Source organism: Schistocerca serialis, chromosome 4 (assembly GCF_023864345.2).
Source record: "Schistocerca serialis cubense isolate TAMUIC-IGC-003099 chromosome 4, iqSchSeri2.2, whole genome shotgun sequence".
NCBI lineage: Eukaryota > Metazoa > Arthropoda > Insecta > Orthoptera > Acrididae > Schistocerca > Schistocerca serialis.
Genome location: NC_064641.1, coordinates 137,809,075 through 137,831,807, shown reverse-complemented (window position 1 = coordinate 137,831,807; position 22,733 = coordinate 137,809,075). Strand labels below are relative to the sequence as shown.

At 37.6% G+C, this 22,733-nt stretch overlaps 1 protein-coding gene across 1 annotated transcript in view; it reads left to right on the top strand.

The window, feature by feature from the left end:
* Nucleotides 1-22,044: 22,044 nt before the first annotated feature.
* Nucleotides 22,045-22,733, top strand: part of LOC126474193 (eukaryotic translation initiation factor 3 subunit E) — a 37,717-nt gene continuing 37,028 nt past the window's right edge. The window contains exons 1-2 of the mRNA XM_050101656.1: nucleotides 22,045-22,203; nucleotides 22,285-22,401. Of these exons, the coding sequence (XP_049957613.1) occupies nucleotides 22,114-22,203; nucleotides 22,285-22,401 (207 nt within the window). The 5' untranslated portion in view covers nucleotides 22,045-22,113. The remainder of the gene's footprint in view (nucleotides 22,204-22,284; nucleotides 22,402-22,733) is intronic.

Here is a 22,733-nt window from a genome sequence, read left to right as displayed (position 1 = left end):
TTTTTTATGTTTAGTAGACAGTCACCTCTGTACGACGTATTGACATGGATAGCAAATTATTCTAATATTGAGATTTTGAGTCCTCACCTACCGCAGCAGTCTTTGGAAACGATTTAAGTATGAAGTCCGATTATTTGAGTTACATTTCATGGTCAAATACGAATAACATTGCATTTACGAAAAAGCCATTGTCAAGCATCTGATACCAAATAATTATACGTCCACGTTCCAAATAAGCAAATATTAATTACAACCAATCACTATCATACATATACAATAATTAATATTTTATTTTAATTTTTTATTTATGTATTTTATATTGGCGACTGTGTGTCGGACTTGTTATTTTGTCATTTGTTACATTGTTCTCTTTGTTTCATGTGAAAAATCAACTTTCTGGACCTGGACGTGAACATATGAGAAATAACAAAAATCTGAAGATATTTTCCAATTCTCAAATTTTGCGAGAAGACGCAACGAAGCTTCCTGCAAACTAGGGTAAGACGCAACATCTTTGCATTGGCAGGCTTGACCAGACACATAATTCAGTGCATTAGCTTTTCAGTAGATTCTGTAGTATTTCTTTCGCACGTAGCAGTTTTCAGTGATAAATTTCATTCTCAGTACTTTTCCTTAAACAATAACTTCTGCAACAATACCAATACATGAGGGTACAATATGGCCAACTGCTGTACGATACGTTGTAACATGGCCAGCAGCCATTAAGAATAATCCGATATTGAGTTACATTTTTAAATTAACAAACAGCCATTGTTCCTACGAGCGATTCGTGTTCAACTGCATTTTATTTTAAAACCAGTGTCAAACTTCATTTTCTTGAAACATATCTTACATGTGGCATGGTCATAACTACAAAACAATACGCAAAGATGGAACAGCAAAGACATACTATTCAGACGCAATCCGACTCAGACGCGAGAAAATGTTAGAAAATGACTTTACGACAGCAACCGGTAGTGACGACTCATCAACTATTGACGCAAGTGATAACGGAAATTTTGACAATAGGCCGTCCACCACAAAAATTTCAATGTCTCAGTCAGAGCCCATGTCAATACATCACGTCACGTCTAATGACACGGCGGGGGCTGAGACCTTGCAAACAGTAAACATTGCCAACATGTTACAAATGCTAATGAAACAAAATGCAAAAAATATGGCAACCTTAAAGACACAAAATGACGAAATTAAATCTAATGTCATAGCAATCAAGACATGTAATGACACTTTATGTAGACGTGTGGAACTTATAGACGCCACACTGACCAAACAGATGACTGAACTCAGTACGAAATTTTCTAAGCTTAATACGATACAAGAAAAGACTACAAATGACGTAGCACTTTTACAGACACAAGTAAAACACCTTAATGTCACGTGTGAAGCTCTTACTGAACAATTTCAAACATATCCTACAGTACATAACAACCTTGAAAAACGAATTACTGACGTGCAGCATAAATTTGACGATGTTGAACAACACCTGACTGACAGATTACAATCTGATGCCACAGCTCATTTTCAAAATATTAATAAAGAATTTCATGATTGGGTAGAGAACAAAGACAAACATTTTGATAGATGAATACGCGAAAATTTTCCAACAATTGTGCACGACTCCATAGTGGAATACATCACTAATAACAAACAGGTGATTAGTGACGCAGTATAGTCTGTTACTGCACCAATGAAACAATTACAGATCAACCACAGTCTGAATATAACGAAAATGTTAGTCAAAATGTACAGTCCAGAAACCAATATACATACAAGAATGACACACACATACCGCACACGACAAACACACTAGAACAAAACATGCCACGACAACAACACATACCACGTCGTGCAAACACAAACACAAGCTATTATCATGGTAAACCACAGCAACATTATCGTAATTACTCGCCATCTGAACATTACAGTAACTGCAGTGGAACAAATCCATATTATAATGCAAAGGAAGAAGAAAGCTTAATAAAACACAGGCAATTTCTCACTTTTATCCCAGAAAAACGAACCATTCATCCAGTGATTTTTCTTAAATCTTTTAGTAACACATTTCCAAGCACTTGGAGTGACCGGAAAAAGATTTCGTATGTTGTCGGTTACATCCAAGACGATGCAGCTGTCTGCGCATACAGTCAAGCTGACGTATGTACCATGTACAGTGAGTTTGAGCGTGCCTTTCTGAACAAATTCTGATCGCAATCCGTCCAGGAGCGACTCAGAAGACGAATTTTAGAACCTGAAACTTTTAACAGTAAAAATGGTAACTTACGCAGATATTTTGAAAAATACTTGAACATGGGACATTTTTTCGACGAACCAGTCGCAACACGTGATATACTCCATGCATTGAAGGCCAAATTGCCTTTCAACATTAAAGAAAAATTCTTGCATATTCCAGATGACGATCCAGATTATTTTTTTACAGCTTCAAATTCGGTTGACATGTTACTAGAAGATCAGCGCTTTGCACGGCAAAACAACAGCCACAATTTTTATATTAGTGGTATGCAAAACATGTAGGCTTGCCAACTCAATTCTGGCGCGCCGACAGTTGGATACACGGTACAGCAAAAACAGCCAACTCACATGCCATCTCAATACCGAAATCAAAATCAACACACATATTCCAATAGAAACAACAGTAATAACACTTCATGCGGCAATCCATACAAGAGGCACCACGGTAATAACTACAACAACAATGGTAACAATAGATACAAATATAAAAACAAAAACACAAACAGAAACACAAACAATAATAACTACGAGCCAAGACGGCATCAGGGCTGGACTCGTAGCAATCAATACTTTTAGTCAAACACTGCTATACCACAGCAGCTACCAGGACAAAATTGGAGCATACCTTACAACCGACAGGTAAGTCATAATGCGCAACAGCAACAACAACTGCAAACGTTTGGAGATCACAACAAGCAATATCCGAATGTGAATATAATAGAAGTGACACCTGATACACAACCTCAACCTGTGTCAGTTCCTAATACAAATGCTAATCCAACAAACCAGAAAAAGTCAATTCTATGCCCAGGTCGTGGCTGAAGAATTCTTGGGGGGCGACTTCAAAGTTAATCAGTTATTTGACATCACCACTGAACAACAAAATATTTATATGTCTAATAATTGTAAACAAAAACTACCTGTTTTATTTATAAGATATAACCACAATGAGAATATATCAGATGAACTTTTGCAAGACAGTACACAATGTCTTCGAAACACAAATGAAATTGTTTTAGCCTCTGCTACTGGTGTAGTAGGTGGAATTCCAACTACTATTATCTTAGATACAGCTGCAGCTGTGAGCGTTTTGTCTTTTAATTTCTATAAAAAGATGTGTGAATCGGAACCTGTGCCTGAGTTTCCTGCCCAAAACTGTAAAATAACTACTGCTCTAGGTAATAAGTCACGTAGGGTTAAGAAGCAAGTTTTTGTAAACATTAAAATAGGGATTGGAACCGTACAATGGCCATTCCTGCTTGTACAAAACCTTGTGACAAATTACATATTAGGATTAGATATTACGAGCGAGAAGGTCTGCATTATAGACTTCTCCAAAGGTAAATGTATTTTAAATGATAAAGGCAGTGTAATTATTATTGATTTGGACAGGAGAACTCTAAAGCATGACAAACACTATACAGGGTACAAGGTTCAGTTAGTACTTGACAATGACATTCAAGACACGCACACACACTCATCTGACAAAGAGCTAGTGGACTTGAAAACATTGATTGATCATAAGATAAATGAAGCTACAGCTCTCAGTGTACATGAACGTATGAAACTACAGGAAGTGTTATCCAAATATTTACAAGTTTTTACCAAATTATTAGGTGTTATCAACACGTATGTCTACAAGATTGAAGTTAAGCCTCACAAGATCTTCTACCACAAGACATATAATGAACTGTTATCTCAACGACCTGCTGTGTGGCAAGAACTAAAACAAATGTTAGACTGGAAAATCATTGAACCAGTCACCTCACCTTTCTGTAGTCCTCTACTTGTTGTCAAAAAACCAAATGGTAGCATTAGGCTAGTGTTAGATGCATGAGAAATTAATGAAATAACTTTACCGGTTCACACAAAACCCGAAAATTTAGACGAGCAATTACAGAAATTTCTAGATGCAAAATATTTTTCCACAGTAGATCTCGCTAATTCATTTTGGCAAGTAGGTATCACTCCTGATTCTCCGAAATATACTGCATTTATATCCGGGGGGGGGGGGGGGCGAACCTATCAGTTTTTTGTTCTACCCTTCGGATTGAATGTCAGTTCTGGAGTATTCATTACAGCCCTGGATACCATGCTTGGCGATGATTTAGTTGAGACAGTCACAAAGTATGTAGATGATATACTGATAGCTACACGGTCTTGTAATGAACACATTGACACACTTCAAAGAATTTTTGAAAAATTTGCACAAGCTAAAGTCACAGCCAATCTTAGAAAATCAAAATTTGGTTGCAGTGAGATAAAATATTTAGGACATATTAATTCACAGGGCATACATTCTGACCCCAGTAAATTAGATGCTATCAGAAATTTTCCTAGCCCTCGAACAAAAATGCAGTTAAAATCATTCCTTGGGCTATATTCATTTTTCAGACTTTTTTACCACCACCACTTTTGAACAGTAAACATCTGTTAAATCTACTCAGAAACAATCAAGTTTGGATCTGGTCAGAACAGTGCCAGAATGACTTTAATACAATTAAACATGCTTTAGTGAATGTAAACATATTGAGCCATCCAGATTTCAATTTAGATTTTTGTATGACTTGTGACACTTCATGTTCTGGCTTGGGTTGTTGCCTATTTCAAGTTGTAAAGAATAAAGAAAAGGAACAGATAAGAATTATTGGATTTGCAAGTCATACTCTAAGTGAATGTGAGCGTACATACTCCACTACTGAGTTAGAAACACTTTCCATAGTCTGGGCATTCAAGAAATTCAATTATTATTTATTTGGGAAACATACAGTAATTTATACCGATCACCAGGCCCTGACATTTTTGTTAACTTGTAAACTTGTACATCCTACACTATCATGATGGGCAGTTACTCTTCAGAACTAGTCTTTTGAAATTAAGTACATAAAAGGTAAGGACAACACCACTGCCAACTCTTTGTCTAGTCTTCCACAAGGTATGAATGAAACCAACAGTGTCTTAGAAAAAATAAATGACTACAGGATTCTCTTAATGCAAGAGAAGCAGTATCACCAATATTATATTCATATGTGTAGAAACATGGCTAAATTACAAAAATCTGATCCTCACTTGTATAAGACAATAACATTACTGGTAGAAAAACACAATCATCCTTTGACTAAGTATTACAAGTTACACAATGATGTATTACTTTATTGCCGACATCCAGATGCTACTAACTGGCGTGTATGCATTCCCAGAGAGTCTGAACATAATTTGATTTGACACACACACTTATTTTGGGGTCATTATGGGACAAAAAAGTGTTTGTCAAAGCTCAGCACATACTGTTATTTTAGCAATATGAGAAGAGAAATTTACAGGGAACTGAAAACATGTGTCATATATCACAAATAAAAACCTCAAAATTTATCCACAAAAACAGATACATTCTATTTTTCCGAGTAAACCCCTGGAAATTCTGTGTACTGACATAAGTGGACCGCATCCAGCAAGCTCTGGAGGGGTCAAATATATCTTACCTTTCTACAATATATTTTCTAAACATGTAAAACTTTATGCTTTAAAATCCGCCACTGAAAATGCTATAATACGCTGATTCTCAATTGATTACCTGATGCACGTAGGAAAACCTAAAGAAATTTCTTGAAGGACAATAACATTAAAAGTATATTTATTTCAAGGTTTAGTCCACAATGTATCGCGACTGAGAGACTTTTACGAGAACCAAACCGATTCATGAGTACCTATATTTCATCAAAACATACTAATTGGGTGTTCTACCTATGTCTTTTCGAAGACGTACATAATAACTTAAATATTTACAATACAAATTACACACCTAACGAGATCATGTTCGATTGCAAACAGAACGATCAATGGATAGAACCATTACCTTAGTTGTCAGACAAGGAAATCACACCTGAACAGAAAATAAATGAAGTATTGACTACACTGCCACATCACGCACAGATACGAAACAAACATCACACGAACATAATAAAAAGAAAACAAAAATTCAAGGTAGGAATGCTTGTACTACTTCGTACTCATCATAAATCTGTAGCATTCAAGCGACGCAATGCTAAGTGGCGTCTGCTATATGAAGGACCTTATATTATTGTTAACATACCGCATCCTGGTGCATATCTGTTAAAACATCCTAGAACTAACAAAATTATTGGGCTATACGCACACCGATCTTAGAGTATTTCATGCTAAATAATGTCAAAGTCATATCCATGAAAACATTGCTAAGCAACTCGCAAAACTCTGTTTGCTACAACATAGATAATAAGTAGTATAGAAATTTTCATTTCAGCTGTACCAGTGACGCAGTTCAAGACAGAAGAACTTTTCTTTCAATTCCGTGGCACTACCAAGAAGATTGAATATTAAGGTAAAATTTACGATTACGTAGCAGTGAATGATATATTAATTTTTCACGTAACATATGTAACTGTAGGTACCACTGACTTGGTATGACACATAACAGACCGACAGACATCATCTGTGAAGTGATCTTTTACTTCGAGAAATAGATCAGACGCACATATCTTAGCAAGAAAAGCATCTACCAGTAGCCAAGGCCACACAGACACTATACACACACGCACAAAATGCGAGGAATCTTACAGTCTTCCTTCTATTATTATTTTGAATATTTATTGAGTAGTGCAAATGCCTGGTCTTGCCTACTGATGTAATAAATGTTGTGTCTAACCTATCTTAATTTCAGATGACATCACAAAAAACATCGATAAAAACCCAGCAAAACCATAAAAGAGAATGTATACATCTGCAATTCTTGTAATCAAATGTGACATACTGTAATAATTTATAGCTGTGTAATGATGATGTAAACATGTTTATGTGTAACTGTATTATGTTTATGCTAAGAAAACATGTGACGTGTATATGAATGATTACTTTTTTTTAAAAAAATGATGTATGATGTAACTGTTACTATGTGAAAATTTGAATGATAACAAGTGCGAAATGTGAAAAACTTTTTAAAAAAATTGGATAGTGAACCACTGCTCATGGACATCAACATACATTACTAAGTCTGCAACTATGCAGAAACCTATGTGAAAGAAACTGTTAATGATATTCATCATTCATCGTACCTCTGTAAACGCGATGAACGATTTCTTTGGTAAGTACTACAAACATTTAGGTGAGCTATACTTAACAAAAAACTGAAAATGTGAAGTGCATAATTGGTGCATCGTCTAGTGACATTACTACAGTATCTAACTTCAAGATGTTAACTAGATTAAATGGTCACAACGTGCGTGTCGAGGAAACAACACGACGAGGGGAAGAATTTTGGTTGGAACTTCAGGGAATGGAATGTTCTCGAAATGTGACGGACACATTTACCTGGACTATCCAAGGATCGAGGTTCCGCCTGAGGTTCTGCAACCAAGCTTCCACGAAATATTGAAAACGAACTGCATATGGACTAATTACTCGACAGGTCACGTCCGATCTGTAATAAACAATGCTTTTTGACACAACGAACTGCATCATAACGACTATAATGGAAATAGGAAATGGATATGCTTATGTATCAATTACGTTGTTCTACAGCGATGTTACTGTGATCAAAAAACTACCACGACGACACTAACCTGTGAAACATTGCTGTGCAGCAGATGAATATAAACTGTAATAACGACACGATGTGTATAGGTCAACGCACCTGAAACAAAAAGACATTTTTCTTTGAAGCATTTCAATGCAATACTATGTAACTAATAACATTCAACAATCTAAAGTTGTATTGTATTATAACAAGTATTGTAATTTTAAAATGAAGTTGCCTGTCATAGAATGTACTCTTCATATGTAATCTTTGTGGAATATATTCTTTGTGCAACAACTAAGAAACGCGCATCCACACGAACGATATGAACTGCAATACTGCGTCGCGTGATCTAAATTTATGATATAACGCCAATGCCAGAGTCAAATAGACGCTTCTCTGCATGCGCACACTCTATTTTGCCAGCATAAGAACTTTTACGGCGCATGCGCATCAATCAAATTTTGTATATAATATACTGTATAAAGTATATCATGTAAATAGTTGTAGATAACTTAGATTTTCTTGTGCCTTTAGGTGAATCGCTCGCCTGCAGGGATGTCCTTTCGCCTCGCAATTCAGGGGGCAATATAAAGGCACATTTGCATGCCGTGTGTGAGTTTCCTCAGAAACGCGAAATCTTAATTAAATAATTAATCTCTGACAAATAAATAAAGCCTATGGCACAGAACTGCAGCGCTATGCCGCAGATAAAACAAAATACAATTACGACACTCATGTTGTATTGTATTCATGAAGAAGAAGTAGGTCTTGTACAATAACTGGTGTGGGAAGCACGTATACTTTATTAACTGGCACACTGCCATATTTGATGTTATATAAGATCACTGCGAGTTGCAATCTCAATAGGCACTCGACCCTGTAAAGATTCTATATTTATGAAAGTAAGTTGAATTATTTAACTGTAGGCTTACTCGTTGAATATATCAGATTTAACTAACTGTGTAAACTTTTTTATGTTTAGTAGACAGTCACCTCTGTACGACGTATTGACATGGCTAGCAAATTGTTCTAATATTGAGATTTTGAGTCCGGACCTACCGCAGCAGTAGTTGGAAGCGATTTAAATACGAAGTCCAATTATTTGAGTTACATTTTACGGTCAAATACGAATAACATTGCATTTACGAAAAAGCCATTGTCAAGCATCTGATACCAAATAATTAAACGTCCACATTCCAGATAAGAAAATATTAATTACAACCAATCACTATCATACATATACAATAATTAATATTTTATTTTATTTTTTTATTTATTTCTTTTATATCATTCATACTGTCGAATCTGTTCCAATTAATTATGTTACAATGAAAATGAATAAGAAACTGTCTCTTGCAGAAAGACTTAGATATACAAAGGGGTTTGAAAACCTGCATAAATTGTAGGAATTAATCAGATTGTCAAGTATAAATTTCGTCTACATTTGAACATAGCACCAGTATGTCTACACTGACTTGCTTTTAACTCTGACTTACAATTTCGAATTTAAGTTCACTTCACACTGGCTGTCAGGGCACCGTCACATCATGGCGCTTCACATCAAAGTGTATTCAAATTGTGACGCCACAGCAAGTCAGCTTTTCATCTCACGTGATCTCAACTCAGATGACTGTCCTCAACTGTTTTTTTTTTTTTTTTACTGCAGGAATTTCGATCCTCAGACTATGACTTTCAATTCTTTTACATGTGAAGTACAGATACACAACGCAGTAGCTTACATACAAGGATGCTGGAGTCCACATTTGTAGGAAAGTGACATTGATTACGCTCAAGTGGTTTTGCAGCTTTCAGGGATAGCTTACATATTAGTGAAGGAAAACAGAAGTGCAAAACAACACTAAAATGTGTGTGAGCCCGAAAAAGTTATCAAATTGTACAGTAGAAGAATTTCATGTACTATACAAGGAGCTTGAGGACTGTTAATCTGCATTTTATAATTTAAAATGTCTAAGTGTTCAGTATTCCATTTGTTTCGTCAAGCTGCACCAAGAATTTCTAAAAGACACACAATGTTGTGAGCCCTTATCACAAAAATTGGTTTGTTGAAAGGTAACTTTAGTTGCTAGTTTAGTGCAAATTTTTGTGCAAATTTTTGTGCAATTGTCATATTTCCTTCAATACGATTCCCTTCACAATTCATAGGTATTCTTTACATATTGTATTTGGATTTTAATTGTTCAAGTGCCTTATTTGTAGTGGGTTCGCTAATGAAACCATATACATATTGCTCACTGATGCTTGCAAAACTGTTTCACACACAATCCAGAGAGACACTTAACAATAAATAGGCCTGCCTCAATCACATATTTAAACAAACAACTTGCAGTATCTGAAGGTTCAGTCCATTTATTTACGCAACACTGCAAATGCCTGACAACATACAAATAAATTATATGTACTCATCAATCTGATTCTACCTACAGTACTTTTTCACTTCTATTTACAGCCATATTGCAATCCATTTCATTGTAAAATATTCAATATGGTATGAGTATGTGTAAAAATCCACTTTACAAATGTAGTAGAGGGCAAGTAATTTACTGTAGTCAATGTATACAGTTTGGACTGCTGCCTCAATGCTTCAATTAATCTTTCATCATTTACTATAAATTTTAACAAAAGAAATAACAAAACGAAACAATTTACAACAAATAACGATCAAAAAATAGCTGGTATTAACTACGGCAATGTTTTTCAACCTTTTTGAAGACGTGACCCCTTTCCAAGTAATAATATTCTGGCGACCCCCAGAACCAAAGTTAAAGTATGTCAGCGATTTCAAAGGCAATGTATTTATTTTTTTCTGTTGATGCTATGCTGATCAAGGAATCAAGTGCAATGTGAAAAGATCCACAGTGATCTGTGAGCAGAGATATAATTATGTTCTTTGCTGTGGTAGAGATGTGGGGGTGAGAAGAGGTCAGCAGGGGCATAGTCACGCGTTTTCGGTCACTACACTCAGTTGTCCGAGTATGCCAGCAAGTATGGACGTGATTATTGTCTTCGCACTTCGCTCTCAGCGAGCATAAAATGGACAAGTTTCTTCTGCTTTATCCTGTGACCGCGACCCTCTAAGAAGGGCTTTGCAACACCCCAGGAGATCGCAACCCACAGGTTGAAAAACACTGAACTAAGGACACTACAGTGAATAAAAAAAAGGTATGGAGATCTGTGCATGTCCATGTATTGGGAGGATATGAGCTGGCGAGTTATGTCAACAACAACAGGCGGATGAACTCAGTCATCAAAACTTTCTTGCTAAGAAACCCTGATGGTGCCCTGATATGACGTGTATGATGGGATAGCCAGTGTGGATGCCGCTATTTGAAATGCATTGCAGAATGTTTTGACAGAACAGGATGCGATAAGGCAGTCAATGTGAAGTGGCCTTTATCTAGCAGTTGTCTCATCAACACATGGCCACAAATCGCAGAAACTATTTCTACAATACTGTGTCTCGTATTTTTCAATATATAAAGTGCCTCATATAGGCCAATTCACTCTGGCCATCACATCCCATCAAAACATTCTGCAACGAGTTTCAAGATGGCAGCATCCACACTGGCGATTCCACCATGTCATATCTCATCAGGGCACTGTCGAGGTTTCTTGGGAAGAAAGTTTTGATGGCTGACTTCATCCATCTGTTGGTGATCGCATGACTCTCCAGCTCATTTCCTCCCAATACATGGCCATGGACAGATCTCCATACATTTTTCCTTTTGTTTCATTGTACTTCCCATAGTTGATACCAGCAGTCTGTTCATAGTTATTTCGTTTGTTAAAATTTATAATAAATAATGGAAGATTAATTGAAGCAGTGAGACAGCAGTCTGAATTGTATCCCTTGGGTGTACTAAACCACTTGCCCTCTACTACATTTTTAAAGTGGATTTTTATACATTCCCACACCATATTGTATATTTTACAATGAAATGGATTTCAATATGGCTGTAACTTGAAGTGAAAAAAGTACTGTAGGTAGAATCGGATTGATTAGTACACAAACCTTATTTGTATGTAGTTAGGCATTGCAGTGTTGCATAAATAAATGGACTGAAGCCTTCAGATACTGCAACTTGTTTGGTTAAATATGTAATTGAGGAAGGCTTATTTATTGTTAAGTGTCTCTCTGGATTGTGTGTGAAACAGTTTTGCAAGTATCAGTGGGCAATGTGTAAGTGGTATCATTAGCCAACCCCACTTCAAATAAGGCACTTGAACAATTAAAAGCCAAATACAAAAGTAAAGAAAACCTATAAATTGTGAAGGAAAATGTATTTAGGGTGATATGACAATGGCACAAAAATTTTCTGCAAACTAGCACCCAAAGTTAACCTTGTTATTGTTGTTGTGGTCCTCAGTCCACAGACTGGAATGATGCAGCTCTCCCTGTTACTCTATCCTGTGCAAGCTTCTTTATCTCTGAGTAGCTACTGCAACCTTCTGAATCTGCTTAGTGTACTCATCCCTTTGTGCCTCAGAACGTGTCCTAGCAACCAATCCCTTCTTCTAGTCAGGCTGTGCCACACATTCCTCTTCTCCCCAATTTTATTCTGCACTTTCTAATTAGGTATGTGATCGACCCATCTAATCTTCAGCAATTTTCTGTAGCACCACATTTTGAAGGCTTCTATTCTCTTCTTGTCTAAACTATTTACTATCCATGTTTCACTTCCATATGTGGCTCCACTCCATACAAATACTTTCAGAAAAGACTTCCTGACGCCTAAATCTATATTCATTGTTAACAAATTTCTCTTCTTCAGAAACGCTTTCCTTGCCATAGCCAGTCTACATTTTATATCTCTCTACTTCAGCCATCATCAGTTATTTTGCTCCCCAAATAACAAAACTCATTTACTACTTTAAGTGTCTCATTTCATAATCTGATTCCCTCAGCATCACCTGATTTAATTCGACTACATTCCATTATCATCGTTATGCTTTCGTTGATGTTCATCTTATAACCTCCTTTCAAGACACTGTCCATGTTCAACAGCTCTTCCAGGTCCTTTGCTGTCTCTGACAGAATTACAATGTCATTGGCAAATCTCAAAGTTATTATTTCTTCACCATGACTTAAATCCTACTCCAAATTTTTCTTTTGTTTCCTTTATTGCTTGCTCACTATACAGATTGAATAACATTGGGGACAGGCTACAATCCTGTCTCACTCCCATCCCAACCACTGCTTCCATTTTCTGCCCCTCGACTCTTATAGCAGCCATCAGCTTTCTGCACAATTTGTAAATAGCCTTTCGCTCAATGTATTTGACCCCTGCCACCTTCAAAATTCGAAAGAGAGTATTCCAGTTAACATTGTCAATAGCTTTCTCTAAGTCTACAACTGCTGGAAATGTAGGTTTGCCTTTACTTAATCTATCTTCTAAGATAAGTCATCCCCCCTCCCCCATGAACCATGGACCTTGCCATTGGTGGGGAGGCTTGCATGCCTCAACGATACAGATAGCCGTACTGTAGGTGCAACCACAACGGAGGGGCATATGTTGAAAGGCCAGACAAACGTGTGGTTCCTGAAGAGGGGCAGCAGCCTTTTCAGTAGTTGCAGGGGCAACAGTCTGGATGATAGACTGATCTGGCCTTGTACAGCTAACCAAAACAGCCTTGCTGTTGTGGTACTGCGAACGGCTGAAAGCAGGGGGAAACTAGAGCCATAATTTTTCCCGAGGGCATGCAGCTTTACTGTATGATTAAAAGATGATGGCATCCTCTTGGGTAAAATATTCTGGAGGTAAAATAGTCCCCCATTCAGATCTCCAGGCGGGGACTACTCAGGAGGATATCGTTATCAGGAGAAAGAAGACTGGCGTTCTACTGATCGGAGCATGGAATGTCAGATCCCTTAATTGGGCTGGTAGGTTAGAAAATTTAAAAAGGGAAATGGATAGATTAAAGATATATATAGTGGGAATTAGTGAAGGTCGGTGGCAGGAGGAAAAAGACTATTGGTCAGCTGAATACAGGGTTATAAATACAAAATCAAATAGGGGTAATGCAGGAGTAGGTTTAATAATGAATAAAAAAAATAGGAGTGTGGGTAAGCTACTACAAATAGCATAGTGAAGGCATTATTGTGGCCAAGATAGACACGAAGCCCATGCCTACTACACTAGTACAAGTTAATATGCCTACTAGCTTTGCAGCTGATAAAGAAATTGATGAAATGTATGATGATATAAAAGAAATTATTCGGATCATGATGGGAGACGAAAATTTAATAGTCATGGGTGACTGGAATTCAACAGTAGGAAAAGAAAGGAAGGAAACGTAGTAGGTGAATATGGATTAGGGCTAGGGAATGAAAGAGGAAGCCACCTGGTAGAATTTTGCACAGAGCATAATTTAATCATAGCCAACACTTGGTTCAGGAATCATGAAAGAAGGCTGTATACATGGAAGAACCCTGGAGATACTAGAAGGTTTCAAAAAATGGTTCAAATGGCTCTGAGCACTATGGGACTTAACTGCTGTGGTCATCAGTCCCCTAGAACTTAGAACTACTTAAACCTAACTAACCTAAGGACATCACACACATCCATGCCCGAGGCAGGATTCGAGCCTGCGACCGTAGCAGCAGTGCGACTCCGGACTGGAGCGTCTAAAACCGCACAGCCACCGCGGCCGGCTAGAAGGTTTCAGATAGATTATATAACGGTAAGGCAGAGATTTAGGAACCAGGTTTTAAATTGTAATACATTTCCAGGGGCAGATGTGGATTCTGACCACCATCTATTGGTTATGAACTGTAGATTAAAACTGAAGAAACTGCAGAAAAGGTGGGAATTTAAGGAGATGGGACCTGGATAAACTGACAGAACCAGAGGTTGTACAGAGTTTCAGGGACAGCATAAGGGAACAATTGACAGGAATGGGGGAAAGAAATACAATAGAAGAAGAATAGGTACCTTTTTGGGATGTAGTAGTGAAGGCAGCAGAGGATCAAGTAGGTAAAAAGACGAGGACTAGTAGAAATCCTTGGGTAACAGAAGAAATATTGAATTTAATTGATGAAAGGAGAAAATATAAAAATGCAGTAAATGAAGCAGGCAAAAAGGAATACAAACGTCTCAAAAATGAGATCGACAGGAAGTGCAAAATGGCTAAGCATGGATGGCTAGAGAACAAGGGTAAGGATGTAGAGGCATGTCTCACTAGGGGTAAGATATATACTGCCTACAGGAAAATTAAAGAGATCTTTGGAGAAAGAATGAATATCAAGAGTTCAGATGAAAACCCAGTTCTATGCAAAGAAGGGAAAGCAGAAAGGTGGAAGGAGTATGAAATGGGAGATATGATACTGCGTGAACAGTTTGACAGAGCACTGAAAGACCTAAGTCGAAATAAGGCCCTGGGAGTAGACAACATTCCATTAGCAGTACTGACAGCCTTGGGAGAGCCAGTCCTGACAAAACTCTACCATCTGGCGAGCAACATGTATGAGACAGGCGAAATTCCCTCAGACTTCAAGAAGAATATAATAATTCCAATCCCAAAGAAAGCAGGTGTTGACAGATGTGAAAATTACCGAACTATCAGTTTAATAAGTCTCAGCTGCAAAATACTAACGCGAATTGTTTACAGTCGAATGGAAAAACTGGTAGAAGGCGAACTCGGGGAAGATCAGTTTGCATTCCGTAGAAATGTTGGAACACGTGAGGCAATACTGACCCTACGACTTGTCTTAGAAGAAAGATTAAGGAAAGGCAAATCTACGTTTCTAGCACTTGTAGACTTAAGAGAAAGCTTTTGACAATGTTGACTGGGCTACACTCTTTCCAATTCTGAATGTGTCAGGGGTAAAATACAGGGAGCGAAAGGCTATTTACAATTTGTACAGAAACCAGATGGCAGTTATAAGAGTCGATGGACATGAAAGGGAAGCAGTGGTTGGGAAGGGAGTGAGACAGTGTTCTAGCCTCTCCCCCATGCTATTCAATTTGTATATTGAGCAAGCAGTAAAGGAAAGGAAAGAAAAGTTCGGAGTAGGTATATAAATCCATGGAGAAGAAATAAAAACTTTGAGGTTCGCCGATGACATTGTAATTCTGTCAGAGACAGCAAAGGACTTGGAAGAGCAGTTGAACAGAATGGACAGTGTCTTGAAAGCAGGGTATTAAAGTAATAAAGGAGTTTTGCTATTTGGGGAGCAAATTAACTGATGATGGTCGAAGTAGAGAGGATATAAAATGTAGACTGGCAATGGCAAGGAAAGCGTTTCTGAAGAAGAGAAATTTGTTAACATCGAGTACTGATTTAAGTGTCAGGAAGTCGTTTCTGAAACTATTTGCATGGACTGTGGCCATATATGGACGTGAAACATGGACTATAAATAGTTTAGATAAGAAGAGAATAGAAGCTTTCGAAATTTGGTGCTACAGAAGAATGCTGAATATTAGATGGGTAGATTACATAACTAATGAGGAGGTATTGAATAGAATTGGGGAGAAGAGGAGTTTGTGGCACTACTTGATTAGAAGAAGGGATCAGTTGGTAGGACATGTTCTGAGGCATCAAGGGATTACCAATTTAGTAATGGAGGGCAGCGTGGAGAGTAAAAATCGTAGAGGGAGACCAAGAGATGAATACACTAAGCAGATTCAGAAGGATATAAGCTGCAGTAGGTACTGGGAGATGAAGAAGCTTGCACAGGATAGAGTAGCTGCATCAAACCAGTCTCAGGACTGAAGACCACAACAACAACAACAAGATAAGTCATAGGGTCAAAATAGTCTCACGTGTTCCAACATTACTAGGAATTCAAACTTATCTTCGCTGAGGTCTGCTTCCACCAGTTTTTCCATTCGTCTGTAAAGAAAGTTAACCTTAAACAAACTAAACTTTCAAGGGATATGGTGGCAGCTCGTAACACTGTGTTCCTTTTGGTGCCATTTGACGAAACAAATAAAAAACTATACGCTTCGACTTTCTAAAATATAAAATGCAGATTCCTGTTCCTCGAGCTCCTGGTAAAGTGTGTGAAAGTACCTTTCTGTAACATATGATAACATTTTTCGGAACCGTAGTCTCATTTGTGTTGTCTTGCACTTCTGTCTTCCTTCTCTAATGCGCAAGCTGTCACTGGAAGCTGAAAACCATTTGAATATAATAAATCTCATTTTCGAACAAATGTGGACACCAACATCCACATATGTAAGCTGTCACGTTGTGTATGTGGATGTGCACTTTGCACATAAAACAATTGAAAGTCCTGTTGCGAAGATCGCAATTCCCGTGGAAAAAACAGTTGAGGACATCCATCCGAACTGAGACCAAATGACTTTAATTGACTTGCCGTGTCTTAGGCAACAGACAGTGTGAATGCACCTTGACGTGACATTGTAATTCCGTGACGGTACCGTGACAGGCAGTATTAATTGGCCTTATTAATATGAGATTTACAGTATACATTTGTTGTATATGCGTATGTAAAGTAACTGGTCCTCTTTTCACATACTTCTCTTGGCGTTTGTAGCAATACTCCACTATAGCTGTTAGTAAAACTCAAACAAGCAGAAACGTGTGTAAAACGAGGTGAATATGTGTTATACTCAAGTTCTGGCATTACAGTGAATTGTAGATAAGCAGCATCGTTCCAAAATCATTTGACTAGTCCGCTTTGATGTTAGGAACGTTCGCAGTAGCTTATGCCCATTCCATAGATATACATACACTATGGTATGTACCACAGACACCTACAAACCTCCTTGGTACGTACACATCTGGTGTTCTACATGGGATGTGTGAGCTTGTAATATTACCCATGATGCACCGGTTCCACTGGCCTCTGCTATGTGGATGAGGCCACTTGCACGAGATTCACGCGTACGATCACTGTTAGATGGAAAAGCTTGGATACTATACTCATGGCTATGAAAGTGCTTCACGTATGCGCAGATGACAGACTGAGAAGGGCAACTGACAAACAGCGAACAAACGTTGTAGTTCGTTAATCTCAAGAACAGTTAGTGGGTGGAACATCTGCTACAATCATTCTCTGTAATTTAAACAATAAGACGCTTCTATGAGGAAGTGAATGTAAAGCCTGTTTTACACTAGACTTGCGACTCTCACAAGGTAGTCCTTGTCTACTACAGCGCTCCATGCGGTAGAACGTCCAACCACAAAAAAGCGTTTGTATGGGACGTCTCTGTCACGTCGTCTGCTCTACGTGTTTCGTGCGATTGTTGATAACTTCCAGCATGTAAATCGGCGGCTTTAGTTCGCTTTCGAGACTTTCGGATATTTTGTGTTTTTTAAGGGCTCTACATGTATTTGTGTTTTAGTTGGTCACTATGATGCTGCGTTTAATTGTTTTCTTGCAGTTTATATGAACTATAAGTCGCTCGTTATAATAGCCGTTTAAATACTTCCAGAAGACAAGGCTCAGAATAACCCTACCCTAGCTGCGGATTTCATTATAACGAAAAAATCGGAAGGAAGACTTGATAAAAAGAAGCTGCTTGGTTTGGCTTCGGCTGTGGATTCAAAGAATGGACTAGAAAAACGGCTGTTATTCCCACTTGATGAAGGAGTTGAAGCTGGAGGATCCACAACAGTATAAAATTTTGGTGAGAATGGAATGACAAGTGTTATCCTTCACTGAACCCAATATTCGCCTGAGAGACACCGTTATTAGGGAAGCAATTTCGCCAAGCAGAAAGACTTTAAATTTGTTCGTATATTTTTTCTTATGATTGTTTGTTCAACTATATTAGCCGAAGATTGTCATATTTTATTCCTTTCCAGGTTAACAGTTACATTGCGACTTTTGGCAACTGGCGAATCTTCCAAAAGCTTATCGTTTGCCCATCGTATTTCAGTTTCGAGTCTGTCTAAATGGATGATAGATGTATGCTGTAAAATCCGTAACTTTTTGAGGGATAAGTATTTGAAGGCACGTGTTTCCTGTATTACTGAATCAAAAACAAAGGTGAGAACTTTCACTCCACTTCTACTTTCTTACAGGCTCCAACAACTGAAGAGGAATGGCTTAAAATAACCTTTGATTAATTGTGTAAGCGAGATAAAGCTTCAAATAATGTTTACCAAAAATTGCAAATATTTCACGCGTTAACTCGTGTGAGACGAATAACCTGCTGTATTACGTTTCGCTGAGCAGGAGTGAGGTACAACATAATTCACATAGAACGTCGCGCCGTTTGTCTGCTGTGCTCCCCACTTGCCCAGATAGCACAGTAAGCTAGTTTCAAACTTGTTTCCAGATGTAAAGTTCAAGTATGTAAGCTTGATCAAAGTTGGAATATTCAGGCCTGTTAGTTGGATTCAAGCTTGAAACAAACATCAAAGTTGGCAGAGTTCAAGCTATATTTCAAGCTTGACTTATCAAGTTTGGCTCCAGCTGTATCTACACACGTGGAATACAGCCAGGTATTTACAGCTTGTTTTAAGCTATATAATTATTAATCTGAATTTATTGAACCTAATTAATTAAATAAATATCAGAATGGAAATGATGTGAAACAAACTATTAAGACATGTATGTTTAAAAATTTTTATTTTCAAAGTGTTTAAAATTGTTTTATTTTAAAATTTAATTATTCTGAAGCCCCTCCGGCCCCAGCACACAGACCAGAGCACGATCAAATATCGCTGACTTCTGCTGGTATAATGATCCTGTAACAGGTAAAAGAAAATGTTAGCCATACCTAAACATAAAAAATGTAAAAAGTTGAAACTGATCAACGTAAATATAATTTATGCCCCAGATTACCAAAATAACTTCAAACTCAGTGATGAAGTAAGAATCATTAACTAGTATAAACGTCACTGAGTAAGCAGCTGCTTCTGGTGACTTCATTCCAAAGAGTTTTTGAAGTAATTTGAAATGACTTTTTGTTTGAAATTTTTAAAGTAAAGATTACATTTCGGTAATTTTGCGATGACTTCATGAAGAAGCCACACATCACTATTTCTAACAGTTTCAGGGCCATTTAATCTGAATTATAAAGAAACAATTACTTGAAATCATATACACCTCATACTGTAAGCTTATAAGGAAACAACTGTTTAGAAAAATGTAGACGTTTTATTCTATCCACAATTATGTTAGTGCAACTAAACACACACTATTTAAGCTAAATACAACATTAAAAAGGTACAAACATTCACAATAAACTCAGATTTTTTTTAAGTTCTAGTCAAATGAAAAGTGTCCCCTGTTGTTCATAAATGTTGGAATATGGTAAGCTTTCTCAACAGTATTACAATCATTCTCAATAGATTCATCCATTTCAGATCCAAAATTTGCCACTACTTTCCATGAAAAGTAATGTTACACTTATTGTGAATATGCTTAACTTTTGCCAAGCATGAGTCACAAGAAATTTTGTGTCCATCATCACAGAAAGAATTAAGAGCTTCAACAAAATCTCTCAAGACTGATGGCGTAATAACAGACTGCAACTCTGATTTTACTGTTGCCCCAACTTTAAGACTTCCTTGACTTGAATTTCTTGAGTATGTTTACTTTGTGCAAGAGTGTCATACTAACGGGAAGAAATTTCATATTACCGCAATTAAAGAGCAGTCAAAGCTACGTAATTAAAAAAGACTGACACCTACGTAGTGACTAGTTCTTGATGTACTTTTTCCCGTTCACCATGTCATTACGATTTGTATTCGCAAAGAAACTTTTCGCACTTCATGATTATTCATTCATGGTGTGACACACGCGAGTACTTACAAGTAAACAAATGTAATAGGGCGATATATATAAAAAGGCGAAATTTTAAAAAGGTTGTAATTTATTGGTGCCACATACTAGAGAGCTAGTTTGAAATGACCTCTTTTTGCTGAACAACTTGTAATATGTATTTTTAGTTGGTAATCCATTTCAGTTTCACCCAGGCTCAATTTTTCTACGTAAAAGAATATGATATTTCTTTACGTTACATAATAATATTTATCATTTGTAATATTAACGTACCACTAGAGAAAAATGCACCAACGTACCTGTGATAAACTATGTATCCTCTTCAGACCCAGTGTAGCTGTAAGGCAGGAGATGCCACACACTTACCGAACTATTTTCCAGTATAAAACAAACTTCACAACAGTCAACGATCATTAACGCGCGTCACAAAGGTAAAATGGCTGTCAGTACAACGCTTATAAACGCTTGTGGCGCTTCCCATGCACGTCTATGGAAGCTATGCTGCGCGCGCATCTGCTGTACAGCCTTCCAGGGAAATTACAGTTTATTTCAAGCTTGGGAAAATTATTTTAATTCAAGCTAAATTTTTACAGCTTGATGTAAACTGTGTAACAGCTTGATTTTTCAATCTTGAATTTTCAACTGAACCTAAACTCAATATCCACCTAGAAATAAGCTGTGTAACAGGTTGACTTTTCAATCTTGAATTTTCAACTGAACCTAAACTCAATATCCACCTTGAAATAAGCTTGAGTGCTAACTGGGTGGTCGTCTGCACTTGCGCGAAGCAGCTACATACACGTGAGAGTAGGGTCTATCTCCTATTCCGCCTTCTAGTGATCGTACGCGTTAATCTCGTGCAAGTGGCCCCATCTGCTGGCGGAAATGGTGCATCATGGATAATCTTGCAGACTGTAGAACAGGCTAAAATCAGTGATCCGGATCTATCTGGAAGTGCTCTAATATGTTCTTGTTCTCTCGCACCTGCACTCACGCATGACCCATAATGTGTCTTCTCACTAAAGGAAAAAACGTGAGTTAATCTAGTGAATTAATGTTGGCGGCAGAAAAGCAGCACTTCTGTTAGTCTGTCCATGGTTTCCAGCTTTTATAGTGATGTTATTTACACATGTAAGTAACTTACTTTCACATAAACTGCGCGAAAACAACTAAACACGGCGTCACAGTGTCCGTCTAAAATTCAATTAAATGTAGTAATGATTACAAAAGGACATAAAATACTTGATAGTCACGAAAAGTCAATTTAAGCCGTCGGTTCACTTGCTACTTGCTAGAAGTTGACAACAAAAACAGTTGATACGTAGAGCAGACGACTAACTGGCATGTTTAATGTTAACGCTTTCTTGTAATTGGACCGCCTGTCACGTGGAGTAATACATGACGACTTTCTTGTTCTTGTCGCACGCCCCGCGTAAAATGTGAACGACACATTTGGAAGTTCTGCGATATGCCATCTTTGACTCTGTAATGTCAAAGAAGTTCATCACGAGCTTAGGACGGTGCACGTTGTGTTGTAGTGCTGTGTGTTGTGTATGTGTAGTTTTAGACAATGGCGAAGTTTGATTTGACGTCGACGTTAGGACAGTATTTGGATAGACATTTAGTTTTTCCATTGTTAGAATTTGTGTCAGCGAAACAGGTAACAGGAAGCAAATGTGTGAATGGGTGATACTTGTGCCATATGTAAGTATTGTCTTCAGGTTATGTTGTCCCTTTACAGATTTACGATGAAACGGAACTTTTACAAGGGAAGCTGGACATTCTCAGCAAGACAAATATGGTAGATTACGCGATAGACATACGAAAGCTGTTGTATCCGGATCAAGATGTGCCAGAGGTAATATGAATTTCCGATGCCTCCCTTGGTTGTGAACGCCACTGTTACGTTTTCGCCGTTCTTCTGAGTGTTTACATCACCACTGCAAGATCATACATCAACGGCGCCAGTGTTTCTGTTCATACTTTATCATATTTGCAACCCTAGGCACTCTGTGTTGTTTCCAGAATTTATTCACTTAATGTTAATTCGAAATGTCCTTACACGACACCAGTTCTTACAAAGTGCAGCCTGTGGTTATTATCTAGGACAATGAACAATAATTGTCTTGCACATAACTATTCTGTCAGCCTTTCGAAAATACTATTCGTAATTTAATGAACTTGGAGGCT